This window comes from Oratosquilla oratoria, chromosome 9, assembly GCF_046742065.1.
Source record: "Oratosquilla oratoria isolate Oo_2021 chromosome 9, ASM4674206v1, whole genome shotgun sequence".
NCBI classification, from domain to species: domain Eukaryota; kingdom Metazoa; phylum Arthropoda; class Malacostraca; order Stomatopoda; family Squillidae; genus Oratosquilla; species Oratosquilla oratoria.
The window spans coordinates 51,367,556-51,392,555 of NC_134785.1; the positions used below are offsets into that span (position 1 = coordinate 51,367,556).

A 25,000-nucleotide genomic window follows, 5' to 3' on the forward strand; every position below is an offset into this window, starting at 1 on the left:
TATATATATATATATATATATATATATATATATATATATATATATATATATTGTACAATACTGAATGGCTCCCAGTGAGCACATATACATTTTTATCAACCACAATACACTTTAATTCTAAGCCATCAACAACGAGAGACTCAAGGAGGCCAATATATGTATATATATATATATATATATATATACATATATATAAATACACGTATATATTGACACGCGTGCGCGCAGACACGCACGCACACAAACACACACACACACACACACCTTTCACTCTCGCAGGAATTATATTGCAGACTGACTGACTGACTGACAGACCGACAGAATTGCAGACTTACAGTCGGTGAAACTATCCTCTCCAAACGTTGGGGGTCCAGATGTGTTGAGTTGGTTGGGGGAGGGGGGAGGGGGGTACGATCCGGCAAGTTTTTGTGAAGGAGAGGTCGTTACTAACCACAGCACCACGCCTTCCTTCTTCCACCACTACCACATACCACATTCACCACCACATACCACATCCACCACCACATACCACATCCACCACCACCATCCACTTCCTGAAGGAGAAGGATATGACCTGGCGTGTGTTTGCATGTCCTTTCGGTAATATAATCCTATTGTTTACATTTTAAATCGTCTTTGTTTACATCCTGTTTTCACGTGGACCTTTAGCCCTATCACCATCCATTCCCCTGTCCTTCTCCATCTCTCTATCCTCCTCAATCTCCATCCTTCTTCTCCCCATCCACATCCATCTCCCCATCTTCTTACATCTCTCCATCCTCCTCCATCTCCCCATCCTCCTTCATCTCTCCACCCTCCTCAATCTCCCCCATCCTTCTTCTCTCCATCCCCTTCCATCTCCCCATCCTCCTCCATCTCTTCATCTTCCTCAATCTCCCCCATCCTTCTTCTCTCCATCCCCATCCATCTCCCTGTCCTCCTCCATCTCTCCATCCTCCTCAATCTCCCCCATCCTTCTTCTCTCCATCCCCATCCATCTCCCTGTCCTCCTCCACCTCTCCATCCTCCTCAGTCTCCCCCATCCATCTCCCCATCCTCCTCCACCTCCCCATCCTCCTAAATGTCCCCCATCCTCTTTAATCTCCCCATCCTTCTTCTCCCCATCCTCTTTCATCTCTCCATCCTCCTCCACCTCCCCATCCCCTCCTCTTCCTCCTCTTTCTCTCCTCTCCGACCCAATCGTGTCCATCAATTCTCCTGCAGCTCTCCTGACCTCCTTTCTGGACGTCGGGACCTGACTTGACCTGCCCCGCCCCGCCCCGCCCGGCCCGGACCGGACCGGCCCGGCCCAGCCCAGCCACTCTCTTCATAGAAGACCTTCTCCAACACCTCGTTCCACCAGCACTCAGCTCCTTAACTCACGTCTCCGTGAATGGAATAAACTTCTTGCAGAGGCAGTGCAATGTAGTTCAGTTCGAAGCTTTAAGATTCGTTGAAATAAACAACTAAGCAAGATGCTGTAATGACTGCCATTTACTTTATGTTATTTGTTTGTTTATTGTCTGTTTGTTTAATTATTATGCTTGATTTTCACTTATTATTTATTTGTCAATTCATCATTATTTACTGTTTTCCTGTTTATTATTTAACTATACCTATGGATTTATTTTGTTTATTATTTTTATCTATGTTGTTTAATTTTTCAATTTATTTATACATTTATGATTATAATTTTTTTCGCATCCGACCTAGTTATGGACCAAAAGGTCTCCTGCCGCCATGCTCCGCCTTTGTAATCCTTTAATCTTTTCCGATTAACGTCAGATGATTTTATTCAGCTGAGAGGAGTTCGTGAGCCTTGCGAATCTAAGACAGAGAGAAATAGTTCGACTTTGAGGATTTTATTCTGGTTGGCTGCAAAGAAGGTTTCTGTTCTTCTATCTATCCTGGACTCTGTCAATATGTCTTCGTATTCCATATTTTCACTGAATGTATCTTTTGTATCGCTTTCTATGTTTCTTTGCAAATCTTGTTTGTCTACTTTTCTTCTTCCTCTTTTTCTCCTCCTCCTCCTCTTCCTCTTTTTCTCCTCCTCCTCCTCTTCTTCCTTTTCTCCTCCTCCTCCTCTTCTTCCTTTTCTCCTCCTCCTCCTTTTCCTCTTTTCCTAGTTTTACGCTATATATCCCTTTTCCTCTATATCTTATTATCACCTCCTATCTATCTCTCATTTTCTTACTAAGTTCCTCCTGAATTGATACCTCGAGAGGTTTTCAAGTTTGAACGAGTCTGGACAAAAGAAAATGTTATTATTACTATAACTATCACTATCAATATCACTATAACCATTACTATCAAAATGTGGCGAGATAGAAGAAAATTCTATTTTATTATTACTATAACTATCACTATCAATATCACTATAAACGTTACTATCAAAATGAGGCGAGAAAGAAGAAATTTCTATTTTATTATTTCTATAACTATCACTATTAGTATCACTATAACCATTAGTATCACTATCACAATTAACATTATTATCATTATTATTATCATTTTTCTATGACCAAACCTCTTTCAAGGGCCATCATAATTCACCATGAGGCGAGACAGAAGAAATTTCTATTTTACTATTTCTATAACTATCACCATTAATATCACTATAACCATTACTATCACTATCACAATTAACATTATTATTATCATTATTATTATTATTATTATTATTATCATTATCATTATTATTCTATGACCAAACCTCTTTCAAGAGCAATCCCCCTCTCTCTCACCTCGAGACCATAGCGATCATCATCAAGGAGAGAGATGAGACAGGAACCTCCCGTTCTGACAAAAACCTTCGAAGATGACAAACTTTCTTTGGCGCCGCAACGGTTGACCTTGAAACCGTCCGCGGGTGGAATCTGGGTCACCAACGGTCGCAACGGTCGTAACGGTCTTGCGAAAGAGTCTGCCGAAGGAGGAGGTACTCCTTCGTCAGGAGAGAACCTAATCCCAGGACCCATTCCTTCCCGAAGGAGACTCAGAGGTCTGTGCTACTTAGTCACTTGCTCGCTGGGGACCAAGTTACTAAGTTAGGAGTTATAGTTACCATGGTAAGAGGAATGTAGGACAAAAAACCCCCCTAATATATTTAACCAGTTTCCTTATCAGTGAAAGTATGTCAGTATTTCATCATCATCATCACCATCATCTCCATCACCATCACCACCACCATCATCACCACCGCAATCATCATCACCGCCGTCACATCACCATCATTCATCAATATCATCATCACCATCATTAACATCACCACCACCATCATCATCACCACCGTCACATCACCATCATTATCCCCACCACCATCACTGTTACATCACTATCATCACCACCACCATCATCATCATCATCACTAGCACCAACGCATCACCACCACCATCACTATCACCACATCATCACCATCATCACATCACCATAATCACCATCACATCACCACCATCTTCACCAACACCACAATCATCATTTCTAATAACTGCCACCACGACCACCATCATCACCACGACCGTCATCATCACCACCACCACAATCATGGGGGGGGGGCGCTTCACATACAGCATAACCACGTCCACAAAGACTAAGAAACCTTGCCATACAGACAAAGGACGGGAAGAGATGTGAGTGACCCGCAGGAAAGGGGCAAGAGTCCTTACACCATAGTCCTTTGTGACGCCACAAAGGTCCTAATAGGAGCCAAGGCCACGGGGAACAAGTTACATAAGGATAGAAATGGGAAAAAAAAAAAAAATCTATTGAATCGGATTGCGTGTCCTCCATCTTCCGCCACATGTTAACGCAGGGAGCTCCTCTTGACTGAATAAAATCGTCTGACGGCAGTGGTTGACGCCTCGTGTGAGGTTAGGTACCTTTCGTTGTATCATGGCTGCCGTCAAGTGATCTTTTTTGTCTTCGTGGTTCTCTGCGCCCCCTTTGTAGGGGCGGGATCACTGTCTGTCACTTTTGGGTTGTTGCGAGGATGAAGGCTTCCGGAGGAGGAGGAGGAGGAGGAGGAGAGGAGGGAAAAGGAGGAGTAGGAGGAGGAGGAGCAGGAGGAGGTGCAATAGCAGCCGCAATAGCATCAGCCTCAGCATCATTATCGTCATCAGCATATACAACATCTGCAGGAGTATCAAGAAGAAGAAGAAGAGGAAAGGAGAAGATGAGGAAGAAGAAGAAGAAGAAGAAGAGGAAGGAGAACAAAAGGAAGAAGAAGAGGAAGAAGAAAAAGAAGAGGAAGAAGACGAAGAAGGAGAAGAGGAAGGAGAAGAGGAAGAAGAAGAGGAGGAAGGAGAACAGGAAGAAGACAAAGAAGGAGAAGAAGAGGAAGGAGAAGAAGAAGAGGAAGAAGAGGAGGAAGAAGAGGAAGAAGAAGAAGAGGAAGAAGAAGAGGAAGAAGAAGAAGAGGAAGAAGAGGAGGAAGAAGAGGAACAACAAGAGGAACAAGAAGGAGAAGTAGAAGAAGAAAATTGTTATTTTCAAGGTCACACCGTGTGATTACTTTACAGTAAACCGATTACACAAAATCACAGGGTCACAGGGACCAGATCACTCAGCGCTCGAGAAGACGACGGAGGAAGGGGGAGGAGGAGGGGGGGGGTGGAAAGGTAGTGGTGAACGGGGGGAATAAAGTGGAAGCGATGTGAGATGTTGATGATAATGGCATTAGCAAGACGATTACGATTATCAAAGCCTTCGGGAAGACAGGAGTGACATCTTAAAGCCTTTTTTTTTTTTTTAACAAAGGAAAGGTTCTGAGGAGGAAGGGAGGGAGGGAGTGGGAGGAGGTAGGGAGAAGGGGAGAGGGGGGGGAGAAATTCAACGATGAAATGAACGACCAACCTTTCTGATAAAAAAAAAATCAGGAAAGAATTGTCGGAGCCTTTTACTTCTTTTTAGCTGCCGCCAGCTGATTTTATTCACCTGAAGAACTCTAACCATTGCGCAACGAGATGTGTCTGTGTGTGTGTGTGTGTGTGTGTGTGTGTCCGTGTAAGTGTGTATGTTCGTGCGTGTGTTTATATGTGCGTGTGTATGTTCGTGCGTGTGTTTATATGTGCGTGTGTATGTTCGTGCGTGTGCTTATATGTGCGTGCGCATGCAAATGAACATACACTTCACCTCTCTGTGGACAAGTCAACTTCCTTGTATGGAAAATGACCCTTGTACCCTCCTTGTACGACACTCCCTAGTCTCCTTCTTGCCTCACACAACCATGAATGCTTCTCCAACACCTCCCCCTCCCCCTCTTCCTCCTCCTCCTTCAGTATTATTCATTATATTTGAACCGTTTCAAGTGCCACATCGACAAAGACCGTGGGAGTGACATTTCACTCCAAATATAACAAAAAAAAAAAAAAAAAAAAAAAAAAATCCCTCCCCCTTCTTCTCCCTCTTCCTCCTCCTCCTCACGTTACTACTTTTTCTCTTCGCTTCTTCTCTTCTTCCTATTTCTCTCTTTCGCTTCCTTGTTTCTCTTCCTTCTTTTTCTCTTCTTCCTCTCTTTCTTCCTTCTCTTTCTCTTTCTTTTCTTCGTTTTCTCCTTCTCTTTCCTTCCCTTCTCTTCCCTCTCTTTCTCTTCTTCCTTTCTTATCTTCCTACTTCTCTTCGTATTCCTCCTCTTTTCCTTCTTTCTCTTCCTCCCCCTCCTCCCCATTTCCCTCCCTTCCTCCTCTCTTCTCCTCTTCCTCCTCCTCCTCCTCGTCACTCCATCTCCTTCCTTATTCCTCCCATAACGCCAGACAACTTTATTTATATGTTTTATTTTGGTTAACGCTAGATGATTCTATTCACCTGCGTGGTAGCCCCTTCTTAGAAGAAGAAGAAGAAGAAGAAGAAGAAGAAGAGGAAAAGTAGAGAAAGAAGACGAAAGAAAAAGAAGAATAAGAAGAAAGAAGAAAGAAGAAAGAAGAAAGAAGAAGAAGAAGAAGAAGAAGAAGAAGAAAGAAGAAGAAGAAGAAGAAGAAGAAGAAGAAGAAGAAGAAGAAGAAGAAGAAGAAGAAGAAGAAGAAGAAGAAGAAGAAGAAGAAGAAGAAGAAGAAGAAGAAGAAGAAGAAGAAGAAGAAGAAGAAGAAGAAGAAGAAGAAGAAGAAGGACGAAGAAGAATCAGCCTCCTTCTCCTCCTCCTCCTCCTTCTACTTCTCTGTCCTTTTTTATTCTTCTTTTTCCTTTCCTCCTCTGACCTTTCCACAATTCTTTATTTCGTCATCCTTTCCTTCTCATTTCCCAGCTGCCGCTGTGCAGCTTGTGCTTCGTCCTCGCTTTGGAGTGTACGCACTGTCTTTGTTACTTCCTTTCGCCCCAGAATAAAAAGAAAACACACAAATACATTGTTGATCCGTCGCGGTAGCTTTGAATTGTCTACAAACGTCACTGATGTAGTACTCAACAATGATTTATATATTTTCGTTCTCTTGGTAAATTGTGGGTCAGTTTTTGATGTCCGCAAGATTGCACAAGTCTGATTGTGATTCTCTATCGGAGGCCAGTTGCTATGACATTCCCTGGATGTCCGATAACATCTTACATCATGATGGAAATCACATCATGTCATATGTACTGACAAACTGACAGACTGACAAATAAACAGACAGACAGACAGATAAAATAACTAACAAACTAATATCAATACATTTTAGAACTAGTATCCACATTCCTAGTTAACATCGCAATGTGACTACGAATACATTACTAAAAATGTAACAGTCTTAACATGTATCAACAGTGTAAATACATATAATCTCTATCAGAATGTTTCTCAAATTCGCAGTCTCCAGTATTCGCAACAAAAAGTACTTTAAAAAATGTAATATTTTTTATATTTTCGTCCTAAATATTAGATTTATTATTTTATATTATTAACATGTGTTTCTTTATATCTAAATCTAAGCCTGGGTCTGTACAAACAGACGGAGGCGGGGCTTAAGAGTGACGTCATGTCGTTTCTTCCCGAACTTTAAAACAAGATGTAAATAAACACACTTCAATCTCCTAATGTACATGAGATTGCATCAGCGGTCTGTTCCATTAATTAATTACGCAGTGGCTTTATTTCTATCTACTCCTAGATTAAATCTACGTCTTATCAGTTCTAGGACTTCATTCCTAGTTTACTTAGTACGTTTTGTGAACAGTTTCAAATACTATAGACCCACTTAACCTTCTACCTACATTTAACTACCTCCCACATACTTAATCATCTAATTAAGTCTCACTAAACTTCAACTTCCTCAACGGTAACCCTAATGCCCTTTCCCTTCCTCTACTCCCACCCCCCTCCTCCTCCTCCACCTCCTCCTCAGCCTTCCTCTCCATGCGGCAAATTCTTACAAGGTCGACCTTAAGGGAGGAAAGGACTTGTGTTACATAACTCTTCCCCTCAAGGTTTTCTGTGGTAATTGGGGTGAAGGTGGGAGCTTTAGGAAGGTCAGCTCTTTCCGTCTTGGTACTTTTCCTCGTACTCTTGTCTGCTCTCAGACGATCTCGTTCATCTCCGTGGTGACCACTCTTGTCTCCACTCAAAAAAAAAAAAAAAAAAAAAAAATACTGATCACTTTTAATTAGTACAATCCTTCCACTTATAGGTCTCCACGTTTGATGTTCATCTCGATAAAAGCGGTCTTGGAAGTACCAGAAATGTTGGTAACGATATCAGAGTTGTTGTTGGTACTGACAACGCTACTACTGCTGTTGGTAGTTACTACAGTATTTCATTGTCACCGTCGTTGAGTGAATGCGCTAAGGTCTCCCAGCACCTTTGTTTCACTGATAATCAATCAGAGAACAAAATATCATGCAAAATTTATATTACGTCATCGTTCATCCGGATGTGACGTCATTATTTCAAGTGACGTCACATGTGTACCTATTGTGTCATATTATATTCAATTATATAGATACAGTGGCCTGATCAAATCTGGTCACAACTTTCTAAACGTTCCGCTCATCAGGCTTACCATTAGCTGCTCTTGGACGATCTTTTTTCAATACTACTGACATCTATCATCCTGATTGTGGGAAATGGTGTTAGCAGACATCGACCCCGTGGCAAACGTTCTGTTGTCAAAATATGTGACAATTGTAAATAATGTTTCCTCGTTCACGAGTCTTGGAAGCACGGTTGACAACATTTGATGATAAGATTGAGATTGAAGATTTGAGTAATACAGTGATGGTAGTGGTAGTGGTTTTGGTGGTATTGGTGATGGTAGTAGTAGTGGTAGTAGTCATGGTAGTGGTATTAGAGGTGGTGGTGATTGTGGTAGTGATAGTGATGATGACAGTGATGGTGATGACAGTGCTGGAGTGTTGGTGAGGACGACGACGACGACGACGACGACGATGACGATGACGAAGACAACGATGACAACCGCAATGCCAGTAATCGTTTGGTGACAGTAACGGCGTTGGCAGGGAAGAGATAAACGCCAGTACCCGTGACAGTCCAAGAAACAACTTCAGCATAGTAACGATAACAATAATGATGACAAGCTACCAGTTGGAAGAGTTGAAGGTAACAATTGAAGCCTTGGGTCTACAAAGAATTGATATTTGTCAAATCAAACGTCAATGCGAGTCAACCCGTTCTTGCTCTCTGAAGATAACAGGTTTCAGTCATTGGAACGCCTCAAGCTGTTTCAACCTTGGAAAGCTTCAAGGTCCATTTGACCCTTCGAATACCTTAATCAACTTGTGAATCTATTCCGTTTGTAGACTTCTCAATTCGTTTTTATTTGTATATTCGCTCTTTATTTATTAATCCATTTCTTTGTCTATTTATTTAATCATTCGTTTATTTACTCGTTTATCTATTCTTGATTTATCTATTTTCCGTTTATTTATTTATTTATTAATTTTTAATCAACTTTGTGTATCTATTCCGTTTGTAGACTTCTTAGTTCGTTCTTATTTGTATATTCGCTCCTTATTTATTAATCTATTTCTTTACTTGCCTATTTACTTAATCACTTGTTTGCTTGTTATTCATTTATCTATTTTTCCCGTTTATTCATTTATTTATTAATTTTTTAAATTTATTTCTATCTAATCATATGTTTAAGTATTTAGTTACTTATCTCTTTATTCATTTGTTTATCTATTCTATCTATTTTTTACCTGAGGGGGAAATTCCCACGTTGAACACTTACAACCACATCGAAGTAACTCATTTGCTACAAGGACGGACTTAACATTCTTTTTTCTGGCTATATACTCTTCCAAATGCATAGATACACTTCAGGACTGGGTTAAGTCACCAGCTAATTTAAGTAATGTAGTTTACATTACTTAAATCAGCTGTTCTCTTAACCCAGCACTTAAGTGTATCCACGCATCCGAAAAAGTATTTATCAAACTAACAATTACTTTCCAAAGTGAGGAGCCTACGCCAGGAGGCGCTGAGTATCTGCGGCCGAAGCCGTCACCTTTGAATTATTATCCGCTTTAGGAACTGTTGAGGCAGGTAACGACGCACAGCTGGGAATCGGAGAGGAGTGCGGGATTCGAACCCACAACTAAGCTAATGCGAGACCGCTTTCGACTGTTGAAATTGATTCATCCATCTTGAATAGCAAGTTGAACAAGTCGAGCTCAAAGCTGCCTGAGCTAGAATAGACGATACTAGATGTCTGCCTAGAAGTGCTATGTGAGCTCTTTTCTAGGTATCAACTAGAACTAGACTGAAGTTAGGAAATTGAGAGGATTAAGACAACAAAGCATCTTAACTAACTGATGACCGGTAAACTCCAATACCTGACCTGACAGAAGTTAGGAAATTGAGAGGATTAATATAACAAAACATCTTAACTAACTGATGACCGGTAAACTCCAATACCTGACCCGACAGAAGTTAGGAAATTGAGAGGATTAATATAACAAAACATCTTAACTAACTGATGACCGGTAAACTTCAATGACCGACAGCATAAGAGTCATCTCAATTAACCCGTTTTCTATTATGCCGCCAGGTCATTTTATTCACCCGAGGGCAAAATTCCGTACGAAAAGAGTTAACAGATGGTGTAGGAGTTGAGGGGAGTGAAGGAGTGAGAGGAGAAGCGAGGTAGGGAGGGTGGGGAGAGAAGGTGACAGAAAACATGAACTCGACACAGAATTACTCTCTCAAAGTCGACCTGATTTCATAGTATTCAGATGTCGATCAACTGAAAGGGGTCGATCATGCACACCACGTCGTCAGAAGGCTCGTCTCGATGCGTGATACTCGTTTTGAGTCGTAAATATATGCCATATCCACAAACACGCCAAATCCACGTGTTTGCGTTGATCATCTCAGCGGCGCCAGTAGTCGATGGCACCTTGAAAGGGTGGAACGGAATTAATGAACCTGTCTGGCACAGTTGCGGTCACATCGTATAAAAGTGTGGACTTGGAATTCTTATTAAAGGACCGTAAGTGTCATCATCCTAACCAAGTTATGATCTCGGTAATATCTAGTAACGATCTCATTACGATCTCGGTACGATCCCGCTACGATCTCGGTACGATCCCGTTACGATCTTATTACGATCTCGGTACGATCCCGTTACGATCTCGGTACGATCCCATTACGTTCTCGGTACGATCCCGTTACGATCTCGGTATGATCCAGTTACGATCTCATTACGATCTCAGTACGATCCCGTTACGACCTCTCTACGATCTCATTACGATCTCGGTACGATCCCGTTACGATCTCGGTATATATATATAATGACCGTAGATAGTAGATCATGTATGTTTCCTTCCTCGCGGCCTTGCTGTCATTACCATCATCTCAGGCGAAAGAAGCCACGCCCTTTTCACCTTCCTGACCAATCGCAGACCGCATTCTCCCGATACGCGTCACTCCAAAGCGACCGTGATTGGTCAGGGGAAGAAAGGGGGTGGGACTTGTTTTGGTGAGACATTCGAGAGGATTGTTTTGATACGTATGGACCAAATTTGACACCACAGGTATCGGACATTTGAGGCATCGTGTGGCGCTCTACAGGTTCCTCTTTGTCAAGTAGAAAGAAGCGATTTGATTGATTTCAATACGAAGGTCGGAAGGTGACACCCTTGTCTAAACGAAGGGATCGATCGAGACGGCTCGTTTGAGTCAAAAAATAAACGAATAAAAAGGAAAATAAAAAACAAAATATGCCACAAAAATAGACAAGTAAATGAATGAATAAATAAATTGATTAACAGATAAATAGATAAACACGTATAGAAATAAACAAAACGCAAGAATAAAAGTAAAGAAAAAAAAAAGAAAAAAATGCAAAAACCGAGTCTGTCTTTCGCAAAAAAATCACAATGAGTGTGAATGTGATGAAAAATTTGGAAACCAACTGATTTGCACAATGTGTAAAAAAAAGAAAAAAAAAAAAAACTCTTAATGAAGACACCTATACATAACTCGAGAGGGTGTGCAAACAGACAAACCGCTCCCTTAAGTCCTTTCCTTGCCAACAAGGTAAAAAACCTTCCCCACTTAATTCCCTTCACAGTATAAAGGATTAAGTTGCCTTTTATGCGCAAGGGTTCGGGAGCGGGGATTAACCAAACCAAGTTGACAATGGCGTGGATTTTTCCCCTACGCCGATACAGATGTGAAACGTCATACATAAAAAAAAATATTTTCATATATATATATATATATATATATATATATATATAATATATATACACACACACACACATACATATATATATATGATCGGCAATACGCTTTGCCTATCGCCTGTTTTGATTCATAGTGCATGGTATCCAGGCAATGATAACCTTGCTCTTCTAACGACCCTCACTCCCTCCCTCCCTCCGTCCTGCACTCCTCCCTCTCTTCCTTCTCTCCCTCCACCGTTCCTCCTCTTCCTCCCCTTCTCTCGCTCTTATTCCTTCATTCCTCCTTTTCTTCCTCTCTCCTTCCTCTTTCCCTTCCTTTTTTCCTCTCTCTCCCCTCCCTCTTTCATTCCTCCCTCCTTCCCCATCCCTGCCTCCCTCCATCTCCCTCCCTCCCTCCCTCCTTATTCGTCTTTCCCTTCCTTACTCCCTTCCTTCCCTCCATCTCCCTCCGTCCCTCCTCCTTCCTCTATCCCTTCCTCCCTCCTTCTCTTTCTCTCCCTTCCTCCTTCTTCCTCTTTCCCCTTCCTTCCTCATTTCCCTCCCTCCCTTCCTCCACCTTCCTCTTTCCCTTCCTCCCTCCTTCCCGCCTTCCTGTCGCCACGAGAAGGGGAAAAAGATCGTCAAGTCGTAGCCAGCTGCTTGTCGTAGCCAGCTGCCTGTCATGGGGGAAGCGAGGCGCCAACAGCCACGGAGGGCACCACGGGGGGAGGGAGGGAGGGGAGTGCCAAGAGAGTGCCAACCGCTTGGCACGGTCCCGGCATGCATAATGGCACCGTCTCCACTCTTGCATAATATTCCTGGTTACATCATTACCTACGATTTATAGAATCTCCATATCGGGTTTCTAACTCGTGCTGGGAAATTTTCCTACGCTATAAGTTGATCTTTTTTTCTTTATTTTTTCTTATCCGACATACATTTTCTTCTGTAAAATTGGTGAATACGCAGTTTACACACACACACACACACACACACATATATATATATATATAATATATATATATATATGTATAATTATCAATTTATTCGTTCATTTATTTATTTCTCCGTTTATTTATTCACTTATTCAATCATTAATCAATTCATTCATTTATGCATTTAGTCTTTATTGATCTTTTCATTAATGTAATCAGTTATTCATTCATCTATTTATTCAGTTATCTATTTTTTTATATTTATCCGCTGACAAGAGTCTTTTTTTTGGGTAGTGATCTTTGGCATATGACATATCTGTCCGCCCTGTGTTGCCATTTGTCGGAGCACCGCAAAGGTGTCCTTTCCGAGCTCTGTTTGATACATTGCGAACCCTTTGTTTTTGTCGCCATCCCTGGCCAGGTATGCACCTCCACCTCTAAAGGTTTCCCTCCCTAAGGTCACATACCAAGAGAGGTTGCCCTGACAACCTGCAACTAACTGCGACTTAAGGATAGGGAACGGTTCACTAGAGGTTGAATTCTGAATTGGGGTTTCCACTGAATATCACTAAATACCAAAAAATAAATTAAATAAATAAATAGATATATAGATAATTAGATGAATATATAAAAACATTGAAAACAAGATAAAACAGAATAAGATAAAGAGTAAACGAATAAATGAATAGATAATTAGATGAATACATAAAACATTGAAAACGAGATAAGATTAAATAGAATCAAATAAAAGAGTAGACATGTAAATGAGTCAATGAACAATAACCAATACAACAATTAAAGAGATGACAGTAATTAACATTAGTTATAATAACGATAAAAGAATAACAACAATGACGAAATCAACATGCAAGAAAATAAAGCTAAAACTAAACAAGACAAAAAAAAAAGAGGAAAATCGTATCTTCATACGTCACCTGTTTCTTGGCCTTCTCATTGGACGCGATATTGAGGAGCGACCCATGGATCTGAAGACTCAGGGTAGCTGTTAGCGTCCTGAGGTCAGAGATCCTTCGAGGGGGTGCCGGGTGCTTGACCTGAGGCCTCTGAGGCGTCTTGTCTGACTGCACCGCCCTCAGCTGCCTGTGCTGGAGAGGGACCCTGGGCTCCAGTTCCTGGTTCCGTACGAGTGCGAGCTGTTTATCATCGAACTGTTTGAGCCTTCGTTCGCGTTCTTGCTGCTCGAAAGGTAAGTGTTCCTTTTGTTCTTGGAGGGCTTGCTCCTGCTGAGTTCGTTCCTCTTCTTCTTGACCTTGTTCTTGTACTTCTCCTCCCTCCTGGGAACCTGGAGGTTGTACTCCGGAGGCGTGGTAACGGAGGAACCTAGCCGAAGTCCTCTTCCACCTCTCCAAATGCGGAGACTCTGAATTCCCCGAGTACGTGGGGAACCCTCTCCCTCCATCGTCATCCTCATCCTCGTCCTCGCTGTTGCTGTTGTAGATCGCAGAAGCCGTATCGTACACTTTAGACCTGACCTTCTTCTTCTTCTTCGAGGTGGAACTCGAACCTGACGAAGGGAACCTCGAAGTGGGAGCGGGGTTTGGGTTCGAACGAGTCCTGAAGATTCCCCGAGTCAGAGGGTTCCTCTCAGAAGCCATGTCGCTCCAGAGAGCCTTCCGGGTCGGCCGCCGCTCTTCGTTCTTCGGCTACTTCGCGTCTCAGGAGTGGCCGGGCCAACTCTTTCCTCGAACTCAAAGATGACGTCACGGTTCCTGTCACTTACCGCATTCACGAATCCACCTATTCCAGCTGGTTGCCTCCTTCTGGACATAGGCTTCCATGTTCAGGGAAATTCATAGTCACACTTAGAAAGTTAACGTAGTTAACACGGGATTAACTGAATGGGAGGTGCAGTTACAAATTCATCTATTTCACAAGAAATCAAATGAAAAATATGAACTAATCATTTTCTGTAAAATATATATCTGAAAAATATGCATATAAAGAATTATAATTTGAATAAAATAAATCCACTACGGCTTCCTTTTTCCTACAAAGATTATTTCGATATTGTGAAATATATGTGTACGTATTATATAATATATATATATATTATATATATATATATATATATATATATATATATATACTGTATATGTGTCGCATAATGCAGCTTGTTCTTAACCAAATAAAATCCTCCGTCGTTAGCCAAAACAAAATTCATCAAGTATATCATAGGGTTAATCGAGATATCTGTTAGCTGGAATGATATATATGAAGTATGTCACTTTATTCAACGCGTTTTGCAAATGTATACAGGATGCATGATTATAGAATTGACACATTATATTCACACACGGGCACACACACACACACACACACACACACATACACACACACACACGACTCGATGGCACGGCGGTAGCTTTCGCGGCCGCCACTACGGCTGTCCGGGTTCGAATCCGCTCAGGGCTGAAATAATTTCAGTATCGCTGCGCTGCGAGTCGTTACTCCAACTCTCGTGAGCGGGGAGTTGTGTGTGTGTATGTGCGTGTAAGGTCACAGCGTTACCAATAGATCGGTCATATATGAGCTCTGAGCTCTCTTCCGGGAGGGAAGAGTCCAACACGTGATCCAAGACCATGGTGAATCACACACATACACACATTATTTCACCGTTAAAAATTATTTCATTTCAGAGCAAAAAATAAATAAAAAAAAATCATATAAAATAAAAGATTATATTATACAGGGTGTGCCAAAGTTACAATCCATCACATTTTGCACTCATAATAACCATCAAATTTCTTTCCCCACCCTGTACCAAGTCCATCTTTCCTCCTCGTAGTACACATATGTGGAGGAACTAGCACATGTAATGCATCATAAGGGGACAGAGAATTTGGCGCACCCTGTTCAAAACGAGCTCCACCGGTCCTAGATTACCCATCTTCCTAGAGAAACAGGTTAGGCAGCATCTAGACTCAAAACTCAACCCCAAATTCCTCCACCAACTCTTTCTCTCGATCTCTTTCCCTCTTCCCTTCCCACTGCACCCTTCCTCCCCCCCTTCCCTCCTCCTCCCTCCCCTCCTCTTCTTCTTCCCTGTAACTCCCTCTTTCTCCCCTTCCCCACCCTCCTCTCCCCCCTTACACGTCTTCTCTCGTTACTATCTCCATCTTCATTCCCTATTACTGCACCTTCTTCTATATTCATCTACTCTCTATTATAACTTCACTTTCTTTATCTCTTATTATTTTCTTTTTCTCTTTCATTTCCTTTTATTACCTCTCTATTTGGTCCCTCCTTCTCTTTTAATCAATTTCATTTCTATAATCACTCCCACCCGCTCTCTCCCACTCCCATCCCATCCTCTCTTCCTCTTCATCTTATGATGTCGTCATTTAATTAGGAGATAATTAGTAATTTGGTGTTTCTTGATCAAAACAAACATCAAGGATTTTTGCTTGTTGGGACAAGGCTCGGTGTGTGTGTGTGTGTGTGTGTGTGTGTGTGTGTGTGTGTGTGTGTGTGTGTGTGTGCGTGTGTATGTATGTGCGTGCGTGCAACGTCAAGGTACACAAAAACAAGGCCCGAAAATACAAATGTCAAAATCGCAAATTTAAAGTCAATCAAATTCAAGTCCGCAAATTTAATATTCACAAAGTCAATATCCGCAACTATAAATTCCACATAGTTGCCTCACTTCTGACGAAAAAGTTGTTGGAGTCAATATGACGTCATGTAGGCCTCAGACCTTTCTGTGATTTTACATTTTGGCAGGGCAATATGACGTCATGCGTAAGCCCCCACCTTCCTGTACGTAGATAGTATGTATACACATCCAGAGGTACTCGTGCACACACACACATACACACACACACATACACACAAACACACACACATACACACACAAACACACACACACAAACATACAATTTCATTGATAAATCCTTGTTTATTTGTTTATTTTTTGTCTGTTTATTTATTTGCTTGATTTTCATTTATTATTATTTATCTGTAAATTTATTATTATTTACTATTTACCTATTTATTAACTATACATATGCATTTATTTATTTTATCATTATCTATATTATTATAATTTTATTTCATTGTATCTATCATTATCATATTTTTTTCGCATCCGACCTAGTTATGGACCAAAAGGTCTCCTCTCGGCATGCTCCGCCTTTGTAATCCTTTGTAATCATCAAGTGCCTGTCTTGCCCCGAAATCTTGATCATTCTCTTCTTTCTCTCTTAAATCCACATTACTCTTCCCCAATCACTCTATTCTCCTCCTAATCTTCTCAATCAACACACACCCATTCACCTTGCCGATCACACTCAACAACTATATTCTAGTTATATCCCATCTTCTTGTGTGACAGAATTGTACATGCACGCCACAAATCCATCGAGTCACTTTCTTCGCTTAGACACACATTAAACAATCTCACCAACCCGTCCACTATTACCTCACCCTTTGTCATGCATTACGCAACAGCCTTTAAACATAGGTGTCTTTCCAGCCTTCATTTCCTTCAAGGTTACTTGTACCCCTTATTTTGCAAATCGCCTTATTATTCTCCTCTCCCACCATAGCCATTTTGCTGTCATCTCCTACCGCTACAAATACAACATCAATTTCCTCCTCTACATTCAGCAACCAGTCGAGATACACCGGGCGTCTCCCTTTCACAGTCTTCTCTTCCTATGTGTCTATTCTTCTCTTCCATTACAATGTTCATCTACTCCTTTTACCCTCTTCTCTCTACCCGACCCGTCTCGTCACTCTACTTCCATTTCCTCTCAAAACATATTTTTATTCACTTCAAAGGTCTTAGACAAACGGCAGATAGGTTTATTTAACTAAGATGGACATCTCTAGATAATGGCGTTTCAACATATATATATATATAATATATATATACATATATATATATATATATATATATATATATATATATATATATGTGTGTGTGTGTGTGTGTGTGTATACATGATGTCAAATAAATTTGAAAATATTTTCACAACTGCTAACCCTTTCATGAGTGTGAACATTTCCTTCAACTGAACGAAATCGCTTGTCAACAGCCATGCATGAAGTGAGTACAGAGCCCAAGGAATCGTAATATTCACTCTTGTCCATTTCCGTGCGAGTGAGAAACTGGTCGTCACAAATTCCTGTCACCTGCCACAGTTATTAGGTTTACTGACATTTGGTTTGATGCTGGAAGCGTGTTAAGGGAAGGACCAGAACAAAAATGACGACCCACATTCAGAACTGCAGTCGACTTCATAGCTCCTTTCTCAGGTATGTTTGAATGTCATTGCATACAACTGTCAGACTGGATATGTCTCACACGCGAAGAAAAAAAAAGTGAGCGAGAGAGAGAGAGAGAGAGAGAGAGAAATAGTAACTTACAATCACTTTTTAGCCTTTATGTGAACTCTACTTCTCGGTCGTTATGGTATGGGCCACGCAAAGATTATATATTCCGTTTTCTTTTTTCTTTTTTCTTTTTCTTTTTTTTAACTTGGCGGGGTTATCTTTGTCACATATGTTGCTGAATAGCTGGCATATTATCAAATGATTACATCAAATCCACATTCACAACTCTCCCTTTACACGTTATTGTTGACATTTCACCGAGATCATACTGTCAATTACTTTTTTCTATGATATACATTTGCAGGCTTATGATGGAGAGAAAAGAGAGGTAATAGCATAGTATTCCAGAAAGAACTAGCACTGCTCTCGTATCTCTAGAGGAAAAAGGAGACTTTCTAGACACACTCTGTTCTAGATTTCGTGTCTGGAAGTCACATGTTCTTCGATGAGAAATAACAGGTTTGCGATCCCGAAGACAAACCTCGCGTGAGCTTATCAAAGGTGCAGTATACCAAAGACGCTCCGGGCTGCTCCGCCCCGCAGGGGTTAACCAGGTCCTGTAATGGCCCACTAAGGTTCAACGCGAACGTATGTATACCTTTCTAGTGCTTTACTTGGCCTTAACGTGTTTATTCTGTCTACCTCCAGTTTATTCTATTCAGATGAAATTGATTAATTTATTCTTGTTTATTTATTTTTGTTTTGTTCTATTTCATTTATTTATTGGTTATGTGAAATTAGAATTCAGGGAACTTGGGAAATTGGTCAGGGCGTCGTTACTTGTCGAGGGGATGGCGGTTCGAATCCTGCCACCGGCGAAGTTGAACCAAGGGCATGGTTCATTAAATTCCTTACTACAAAGTCCTCTGTGAGGGGCACAGTCCTAGCCTCCCGATAGGAGGAGTTTGTGGCATTAAAAGAAACACGTGTAAATCTTATCGTTCAATATTGGAATACGTTTGTATTTAGAACAATGATGTAGAAGAAAATTAAAAAGAGGAAAAAACGGAGAAAAGACATCTGATAAAGTGCGTCCCGCAATTAAGTTTTTTATTTTTTTTAATTAATTAAAATTCAATTATCCTATTGTATGTTTTTCATTTATTCATACACATACACACACATCGAAATCGCGATCTAGCTAATATGACTACATACAGCCAAGTCATAAATTTCCTTTCTAAGGAACACAAATCTATAATAAGGTATATGGAAAATACCTTTAAAAAATAATTAATGCACTATTAGCCATCACTTTTAATGATATATGCATTAGAGAAAAACTCCTGCCCAAATACACTTATAATACACGCACACACACACACACACACACACACACACATATATATATATACATATATATATATAAATATTTTTACAAGTGTAAATGAATAATTTTGTCTTTTTGTTCCCAAGACAAACGCCTCCCATTTTCTATGCTACTAGACATCGCTAGCGTACACTAGAAACCTGTTTTACTTATCTAGCCAAGTGTACAGTACCCCCTGAGCGCTTAAAGAAACAAGTTTTGGAAGGAAACCATTACCTAACGAACACGTTCCCGGGGTTCAACTCCTTCGTAAATTCCCTAATTAACTAGGTAGTATTTTCCCCCCGTCACCCTAACTGCTGTCTGGCAATTTTAATCGCCTTTGTCGCTAAGCTCTTCTCCATTAACCTCTTCGTCCATTTGCGGTTTTTTCAAAGGATTACAAAGGAGGAGCATGCTAACAGGAGACCTTTTGGTCCATAACTAGGTCGGATGTGCAAAAAAATAAATAATTAAACAAATAAATAAAAACATAATACTATCAATAATGATAAATAAGCAAATAAATAAATAGGTAAGGTTAAATAAGAAACAAACAGGTAAATAGTAAATAATAATTAACTGACCGATAAATAATAATAAATGATAATCAAAGAAATAAAAATACACAGACAAACAATAACAAACAAACAAATGCTTCTATTCTAGTTTCCGTTGGGTTAATCTCATTAACTTCCGTGGGGTTAATCCATTAATCCTGTATACCAACGTTTCCCAACCTGGGGGTGCTGAAATCAATTATAGGGGGCGCTGGGAAGTGATGCACACAAAAATCACATTGATGTATCATTGATTACCCAGTTGTGCATATTTGACTTTTTCCATGCTATCTTATTTTTTCTAGTGTTCTTTATTTCTTCTCCAAACAATGTTGTCAATTTGTTTCAGTTCTAAGGAATCAAGGAAATAAATCATCAAGCAGTAGACTTCACTTTCTTTTATCCTTCTGATAACAAGATAGGGGTGCTGGATTGCTTAGACATGACAACAGGGGGTGCAATGGTCGGAAAAGGTTGGGAAATGTTATTGTAAACTGATAATGATAAGGGATTTATTTAGCGAGTTGAAAAAAAATATATATATAGACCCTTTACTAGGACTCTTAGGCTCCTAGAACCAGATACCACTAGAGTTATTTAGAATGCTGGGAATAGTACGTGTGCTAGATAGCTAGATAGCTAAACTAGGAGGGTTAAAAGGCGGGTAAATTGTATAGGAGGCGCTGTGGAACCAACAGGGCAATGGACTGGCCCAAACGAGGACGGAGGGGGTGGAAGGAGGTGGATCCAGCGTTGTTGTTGAGGAGTTTGGTACAGTGATTTCAGAATTGCTCAGGGCAAGACAGGTAAGACTCCATTGACAAGTGTTGGCCCTGTTTTCAAAAAGTTTCGTCTGCTAGAAGCCAGTGAGCGTTGGACCTGAACGAAAGATTTTGGGAGGTAACGACTGTACTAAACATGGTGACTGGTCCATGCGTTTGGGGAGAGGACAGAATGGCAGGCACGTTGCAAGAAGGGCGACCTGGATGGATATACGAGGAGGAGGAGGAGGAGGAGGAGGAGGAAGAGGAGAAGGTGGAAGAGGAGGAGGAGCTTGAGGTGGAGGAGGTGTAAGAGGAGAAGGAAGAGAAAGAGGAAGAGGAGGAGGAGGAGGAAGAGAAGGAGGAAGAGTAAGTGAAGGAGGAAGAGGAGGTGGAAGAGGAGGAGGAGGAGGTGGAAGAGGAGGTGGAAGAGGAGGTGGAAGAGGAGGAAGAGGAGGTGGAAGAGGAGGAGGAGGAGGTGTAAGAGGAAAAGGAAGAATAGGAGGAAGAGAAGGTAAAGGAGGAAGAGGTGGAGGCGGTGGAAGAGGAGGAGGTGGAAGCGGGGGAAGAGGAAGAGGAGGAGGAGTAGGAAGGGAATGTGGAGGAGGAAGAGGAGTACGAGGAAGGGAGGGTGGGAGGGAGGTATATGGAGAGGGCGAGGTAAAGAGAGAGAGAGATAGAGAGAGATAGAGAGAAAGAGAGAGAGAGATAGAGAGAAAGAGAGACTGGCAGAGAGAAAGAGAGACTGGCAGAGAGAGGGAGAGACTGGCAGAGAGAGAGAGAGAGAGAGAGAGAGATAGAGAGAGATAGAGAGAAAGAGAGAGAGAGATAGAGAGAAAGAGAAAGAGAGAGAGAGAGAGAGAGAGAGAGAGAGAGAGATAGAGAGAAGCCCGCTGGCCGAGACCTTGTCAATTAATTGTGTCTTCGGGAGGGAAATTCCCGTCCTTCCTCCTTCCTCCCCACTCGCCCTCCAGATAAGCTTAACGCTTCACCAACCCCGCCTCTCCTCCCTCTCCCTCTCTCCCTCCCTCTTCTCCCTCCTTACCTCTCTCTCTTTCTCCCTCGCCCTCCCTACCTCTTCTTCCTCCTTACCACTCTCTCTCTCTCTCTCTCCATCTTCCTCCTCACTACCTCTTTCTCTCCCTATCTCTTCCCCTCCCTCCCTCCCTCTCTCTCTCTCTCTCCTCTAATTACGCATATAGATCCCATGAACAGTATACTGTATATTAGGAATGTAGGTGTGTCTCTCTTGCTCTAAGAACGCAGGCACGTATGCACGCACACAGACACTTGCACGCACGCACACACGTGCACGTACATACACTACACAATGATATATTTAGAAGACGATGCCTGCAAATATGCATGCATGCATATATATATATATATATATATATATATATATATATATATATATATATATATATATATATATACATATATACACACGTGTAGGTAAGTTGGTATGGATTTATGTATGTATTGTATGTATGCTACTAAAACATTCTCTGCTCCTTTGTACGCAAAACCTTCCGAAGAGCCCTCTGCCTCTTCCTCTTCGAGTTCGCACCTTTCTGTGTCCTTCTGGGGAGAGTCTTAGAGGGCAAGTTACCCGTGAGTGCTCTGGAGGTCCCGTGAGTGGTCGGGAGGTCCCGTGAGTGCTCGGGAGGTCCCGTGAGTGCTCGGGAGGTCCCGTGAGTGCTCGGGAGGTCCCGTGAGTGCTCGAGAGGTCCCGTGAGTACTCGAGAGGTCCCGTTAGTACTTGGGAGCTCCCGTGAGTACTCAGGAGCTCCAGTGAGTGCTCGGGAGGTCCCGTGAGTGCTCGAGAGCTCCCGTGAGTGCTCGAGAGGTCCCGTGAGTACTCGAGAGGTCCCGTTAGTACTTGGGAGCTCCCGTGAGTACTCAGGAGCTCCAGTGAGTGCTCGGGAGGTCCCGTGAGTGCTCGGGAGCTCCCGTGAGTGCTCGAGAGGTCCCGTGAGTACTCGAGAGGTCCCGTGAGTACTTGGGAGCTCCCGAGAGTACTCAGGAGCTCCAGTGAGTGCTCGGAAGGTCCCGTGAGTACTCGGGAGATCCCGTGAGTACTCGGGAGCTCCCGTGAGTGCTCGGGAGATCCCGTGAGTGCTCGGGAGCTCCCGTGAGTACTCGGGAGATCCCGTGAGTACTTGGGAGGTCCCGTGGGTGCTCGGGAGGTCCCGTGGGTGCTCGGGAGATTCCGTGAGAACTCAGGAGCTCCAGTGAGATGTATTAGCACTCGCCCATTAATCCTTACTAGAGCCTGTGAGTCTTAGCGTAAGTGATAGTGAGAGTTTGTAAGTTCAAGTGAGTAATTAGGATTACAGGTAAGCGCCCTTGAGGGCTAGTTAGGAATCCTAATTGCTTGTGTTAGTATTACTAGCAGGCACTCACTCGTCCTTCACTGGAACTATTTTTTCTAGAGATTCTTGACGTTCCTGGTGTTATCTATTTACGAATATGTCCTGCCTGGGAACGAACAATTTTATTCAGCAGAAGAAACACCTCACCCCAGACCCACACTTACTCTGGACAGCTATCGATAAAACCCCCTTTCCCATTTATTCATGTCTCTACATTCATTCTGACTGCCGCCAGGCGATTTTATTCACCCGAAGGAACTCCCCAGCCTTGAGGATGAATGTTGTTGAGACTTCTTGGGGTGTCAAGTTCGTGGCTAGGGTCTTCCGGAGCCTTCCCGACTCATCGGGCGTAACGGTCACTACAAAAAGAGGATTTCCCAGTCACTCCTCCCGCCTCTTTGGCTACACTCCAAATATGCAGCTTGAGCTCTTCCACTCCAATTATGTTGTCCTTCTTTTTTTTTCTTTTTTCTTTTTTCTTGCTCTTCCTAATCCAGTCTTTCACTTTCGTTTGACAGTAGAATTCCTACCCACGTGCCCCGTGTTTTTTTTCTTCTTCCAATTTCGCTACAATCCTCTTCTTTTATTTTTTCCTCTGGAATAAACCAATTTTCTAAAGACATTGTCCCATCATTCTGTTAAAAGACTATTTCCTTCCTCTATTACAAAGAGGTATAGTTAAGTAATAAACAAACTGGTAAATAGTAAACAATAATAAATTGACATATAAATAGTAATAAATGAGAATCAAGCAAATAATAACAAAAACAAATTTATCTTTTCTCTTCCCCCCCCCTTTTTTTTCCCCTTTTCCAAAACGCAGATTTCTTATAAACCACTTGCTTACAATTCATTCCTTCTCATCTTCTTCATTCTTCCTGGGCGTCTTTTTCTTGATCTAAATAATCCCTCCAGATATTCCTTTCTTCTGCTTCTTCCTAGTCAGTGCCATTCCCATTCCTCTCGTTATTCCCACCAGCCACGAAGAATTCATTAAAATACAAATGCGACATTCCAACATTTCCTTCTCCACAAAAAAGCTCCTTATTCCTCTTCCTCCTCTCCTTCTCCTCCTCCTCACCTTCCTCATTGTTATCATCTTCCACTTCATCGTCATCTTCCACTTTATCATTATATTTCACTTCATCATCATTTTCCACTTTATCATCATCTTCCTCCTCGTCTTATACCTCAGCTTCCTCATCATTATCAACTTCCACTTCATCATCTTCCACTTTATCATCATCTTCCTCCTCCACATCTTCCTCCTCGTCTTATTCCTCAGCTTCCTCCTCATATTCCTATTCCTCTTCCTCTTCCTCCTCCTCCTCCTCACATTCTTCTTACACAACTGGTCTTCCATTTCAGAGACATTTTCCTTCCCTCTCGTCTTTTCTGACGTGCCTATACCTCGCCACCGGCCATCGTGCTGCTGCTGGGGGGGGGGGGGTGAATGTTATCTAGTTTTTGTCATCTTTAAGAGGCAATAGTTAGCTTCTAACTAATAGCCTTTCTCCGGGTTCGAGCCACCTTGAAGACCCATGCAAACGTGTTTTCTTCCTTATATTCTCCCTCCGTGTCCGTGTTGTCCCTTACTCTATCCCCGTTGACTGAATCATTGTGGTGTTCCACACGAGCGCGTTCCGTTTCCCGTTAATGTTCGTCTTTGGGTCCGAGCGATGTGTCTTCCAGAGAGATATACAACTACGGACCTGTCAAATAGCATTCTTTTCCGATTAGGAATTCTCTCTCTCTCTCTTTCTCTCTCTCTCTCTCTCTCTTTATCTCCCTCTCTTACTATTTTTCTCCTCTTGTTCTCCCTTTATCTCCCTACAAATCCACATCTCCGAAGAGATACTATTCCCTATGATAATATACACTTCCCTTTGGCGCTTTGTAGGTCATGATTCTATCTTATGAGGCTCTGTTGCCAAGTAACAAGACAAACAAGGCATTCTTATCAATTTGACCTCATTTCTCAGGGGATTGACCCTCAAGCGAATGAAACAGTTTGTTCCTATCGACAAAATCCGGATCAGGCTAAAGGTGAGGTTCTTTTGAGTCCGAATGAAAATGTCAGTTTTCTTGTGAATAAATCCCACAACATCGA

The 25,000-nt window shown here is 41.9% G+C and overlaps 1 protein-coding gene across 6 annotated transcripts in view; it reads right to left on the minus strand.

Annotated features, from left to right (window-relative positions):
- The window catches only part of Arms (Ankyrin repeat-rich membrane spanning), a 661,393-nt gene that overhangs the window by 257,742 nt on the left and 378,651 nt on the right, over nucleotides 1-25,000 (minus strand). Inside the window, exon 2 of one of the 6 annotated variants that reach the window (XM_076190421.1) lies at nucleotides 13,466-14,473. The exons of the other annotated variants lie outside the window; for them this stretch is intronic. Within the exon in view, the coding sequence (XP_076046536.1) occupies nucleotides 13,466-14,146 (681 nt within the window). The 5' untranslated portion in view covers nucleotides 14,147-14,473. The remainder of the gene's footprint in view (nucleotides 1-13,465; nucleotides 14,474-25,000) is intronic. 6 annotated transcript variants of the gene reach the window in all.